The sequence below is a fragment of the Oncorhynchus masou genome, chromosome 5 (assembly GCF_036934945.1).
Source record: "Oncorhynchus masou masou isolate Uvic2021 chromosome 5, UVic_Omas_1.1, whole genome shotgun sequence".
Lineage (NCBI taxonomy): Eukaryota > Metazoa > Chordata > Actinopteri > Salmoniformes > Salmonidae > Oncorhynchus > Oncorhynchus masou.
In genome coordinates, this window is record NC_088216.1 from 76,853,599 (window position 1) to 76,857,814 (window position 4,216).

Here is a 4,216-nt window from a genome sequence, read left to right on the forward strand (position 1 = left end):
GCCTTCATGGTTATTATTCTCTCCTGCTGCCCTTCTACAGACATCATGGTTATTAGTTGACCCTGCTGCCCCTCTACAGACATCATGGTTATTAGTTGACCCTGCTGCCCCTCGACAGCCTTCATGGTTATTATTCTCTCCTGCTGCCCTTCTACAGACATCATGGTTATTAGTTGGCCCTGCTGCCCCTCTAAAGCCATCATGGTTATTCATTGACACTGCTGCCCCTCTACAGCCATCATGGTTTTTAGTTGACCCTGCTGCCCCTCTACAGACATCATGGTTATTAGTTGACCCTGCTGCCCCTCGACAGCCTTCATGGTTATTATTCTCTCCTGCTGCCCTTCTACAGACATCATGGTTATTAGTTGACCCTGCTGCCCCTCTACAGACATCATGGTTATTAGTTGGCCCTGCTGCCCCTCTAAAGCCATCATGGTTATTCATTGACCCTGCTGCCCCTCTACAGCCATCATGGTTTTTAGTTGGCCCTGCTGCACCTCTATATCCATCATGGTTATTAGTTGACCCTGCTTCCCCTCGACAGCCTTCATGGTTATTATTCTCTCCTGCTGCCCTTCTACAGACATCATGGTTATTAGTTGACCCTGCTGCCCCTCTACAGACATCATGGTTATTAGTTGACCCTGCTGCCCCTCGACAGCCTTCATGGTTATTATTCTCTCCTGCTGCCCTTCTACAGACATCATGGTTATTAGTTGACCCTGCTGCCCCTCTACAGACATCATGGTTATTAGTTGACCCTGCTGCCCCTCGACAGCCTTCATGGTTATTATTCTCTCCTGCTGCCCCTCTACAGACATCATGGTTATTAGTTGGCCCTGCTGCCCCTCTAAAGCCATCATGGTTATTCGTTGACCCTGCTGCCCCTCTACAGCCATCATGGTTTTTAGTTGGCCCTGCTGCACCTCTATATCCATCATGGTTATTAGTTGACCCTGCTGCCCTTCTACAGCCATCATAGTTATTAGTTGTCCCTGCTGCCCCTCTACAGTCATCATGGTTATTAGTTGACCCTGCTGCCCCTCGACAGCCATCATGGTTATTAGTCGGCCCTGCTGCCTCTCGATAGCCATCATGGTTATTAGTTGGCCCTGCTGCCTCTACAGCAATCATGGTTATTATTCTCTCCTGCTGCCCTTCTACAGACATCATGGTTATTAGTTGACCCTGCTGCCCCTCTACAGCCATCATGGTTATTAATTTGCCCTGCTGCCCCTCTACAGCCATCATGGTTATTAGTTGACCCTACTGCCCCACTACAGTCATCATGGTTATTAGTTGCCTGGGTAACTGCTTATGTAAAAATGACTTTGTATAATGATTTTGATTGATTGATCGATGTCAGGGAGAGACACACACTCGCTCAGTCTCTAATAGAGTGTCTATGAGGTATTGAGACCCCTCAGAGACAGTGCCAACAGAGTGCTGTGCTGAATGTTCTTCTGTCAACAGAACCACCTCAATCTGCGTGTGTTCCATGTGTTCACGACATGGCTATTACATCTCAGGTATCTACAATCAATGTTGTGGTCCTAATCAAGTTTATGTTGACATGAAAGTGCTCCCTCCCTCCCTCCCTCCCTCCCTCCCTCCCTCCCTCCCTCCCTCCCTCCCTCCCTCCCTCCCTCCCTCCCCCCCCCTCCCCTCCCTCCCTCCCTCCCTCCCTCCCTCCCTCCCTCCCTCCCTCCCTCCCTCCCTCCCTCCCTCCCACTGTCTGTCTCCCTCCCACTGTCTGTCTCCCTCCCACTGTCTTTCTGTCTGTCTGTTTCTCTCTCTCTCTCGCACTCCTACTCTCGCTCGTCCCCTAGATACTTGCTAAGACTTAGTTCATGAAATATTGGTGCAGGGTGTTCGGTTAAGCGTGGATGTTGGGGTCAGTGGAGCTATTATAGGTTTGCATTGGGGTAATTAGGTTGGGCGTGTGTGTAGTAGTGTGGGGTTAAGACTTCTGTACTGCAACAATTGTTGTTTGAGGATTACCAGGGGCTTGAGCTGAGTAATTACCAAAGTGTTCAGAACAATAGTGTGAAGGCCAGGGGGATAAGCTACAGCCTCGGGCTCCTGCACAGTGACCATGGATGCTTAGCTTCACCGTTGTTGCTAATGCAAAATGTAGTGACTCTGAATATCAGCATTTTCAGTCAATTTAGCATATGTCGACAAGAGGGTAAATGTATTTGGCATAGTAATTCTATTAGCTTTGACATTTACCTTGATTGATCCCCAATAAAGACAAAATCATTACAAAATAATGAGTTTGCAAGGCTGGTAAAGTCTAAATTACAATCCAATTTGGTTTAGGGCAACTGCATGATTAACAATATAACACGAAGAGACAAGATAACATTGTCTCTGTCTACACACCTGCATTATTCAACACCACAGGAGACGGCTATGGACATGATCTTCACATCTCTCTCAAGGTTAAATGACAGAGGACAGAACTATCTCTATCCCTATCACGCTTAGGATAAACGGTGCGATCTAGAACCTAAAAGGGTATCCTGTGGGGAGAACCGAAGAACCCTTTTGGAACCCTTTTTTCTAAGAGTATAGTAGAGTCTCCTCTGCAATATAAACATGGGATTACACACTTAGTGTCCAAAGGTTGCTTTTAAGAAAGACACCTTTTCACGTTCTATTAAATACAAAGGAAGCCATCCCGAGCAACAGACCTTTGACCAGATAAGACTCAATCACTGGACAGTCACATAGGGCCTTAGAGCCTATGACTCATTTAGTGCATAGTCTGGATACCAGGTTATGATGAGGCACCCCATAGACCACCCTCCACACAGGCCCTTCCCCAGAGCAGAGGACCAGAGGACCAGAGGGCCAGACAGGCAGACATTACCCAGAAGCAGCAGCTTGACTGTCCTGGCGTCCTTCTCTGCGTCCTCCTTGAGTTTCTTCTCAAGTTCTTTGGAGTGCTTGTCCTCTGCGCTCGCTCCGGCCCCCATGCTTACAGCCCGGCTTCAGCCCTGTACTGCTCAAAACCAAATCAAAGGGGAAAACCGTCCTAGCTGATCACCTAGAGGGCCGACTGGTGTCGTCAAATACGCAGATGCCACGTCAACTGCTTTTAACGAACACCGGAGAGGCAAATGATTGAGTGTTTTCAAGTCTTAGTGAAGATTTTAGGCATCCTCTGTCCACCTGATCAGGGATGGCCAATAGGGCACAAGGACAGAAGACTCCTGGGCAGGAGGAACGAGATGCAGGGGTACATGGCGTATGAGTGACCTAACCTTTTTTAGGTTGAGGTTTAGGAGGACTTTGCTGTGCTCAGCGGAAGATGCACATCGGCTCAAGTACTTATCTGGCCTCAGCTGCCTTGATAAGAGTGAGGGAGGTAGAAAGACATCTTCATCTTCATCCACTGGCCTATGTTCCATGAGGAGTAAAATACCTTAGTAAGTGGTAAGTAAGTGAGGTAGAAAGAGGTTAGGGGTGAGAGCTCTAACACAAAGAGGAAACAAGGTGTACAGTTGATCAGTGTACAATGAATCATGCTATCGCTTGTTAATGAGAAGCTCACCTATAGTTCCCATTGTTCTACAGAACACTGGTCTACAGCAGGGCAGAGGTAGTTACTGCTGTGGACTTCATTGTCTAGCTCTTAGAGACTCACTCTATTTGAAGTGTGCCTCTCATGGCAAAGCTGATGTCACCTTATAATGAAAAAGACTACACAGACTACAACATGCCTTCTGAAAGTATTCAGACCCCTACTTTTTGTTAAAATACAGCCTTATTCTAAAATTGATTAAATAGTTTTTTCCCCTCACCAATCTACACACAATACCCCATAATGACAAAGAAAAAAGGGTTTTAAAAATGTTTGCTAATATACAGTATATATAAAAAAACAACAACTGAAATATCACATTTACATAAGTATTCAGACCCTTTACTCAGTACTTTGTTGAAGAACCTTTGGCAGCTATTACAGCCTCGAGTCTTCTTGGGTATGATGCTACAAGCTTGGCACAGCTGTATTTGGGGAGTTTCTCCCATTCTTCTCTGCAGATCCGCTCAAGTTTTGTCAGGTTGGATGGGGAGCATTGCTGCACAGCTATTTTCAGGTCTCTCCTGAGATGTTCGATCGGGTTCAAGTCCGAAATCTGGCTGGGCCACCCAAGGACATTCAGAGACATGTCTCGAAGCCACTCCTGAGTTGTCTTGGCTGTGT

General features: G+C 46.8%; 1 protein-coding gene across 1 annotated transcript in view; it reads right to left on the bottom strand.

Moving 5' to 3' along the window:
- The window catches only part of LOC135527947 (guanine nucleotide-binding protein G(t) subunit alpha-1), a 10,364-nt gene extending 7,380 nt beyond the window's left edge, over positions 1–2,984 (bottom strand). Inside the window, exon 1 of the mRNA XM_064956638.1 lies at positions 2,879–2,984. Coding sequence (XP_064812710.1) covers positions 2,879–2,984 — 106 coding nt within the window. The remainder of the gene's footprint in view (positions 1–2,878) is intronic.
- Positions 2,985–4,216: the final 1,232 nt, after the last annotated feature.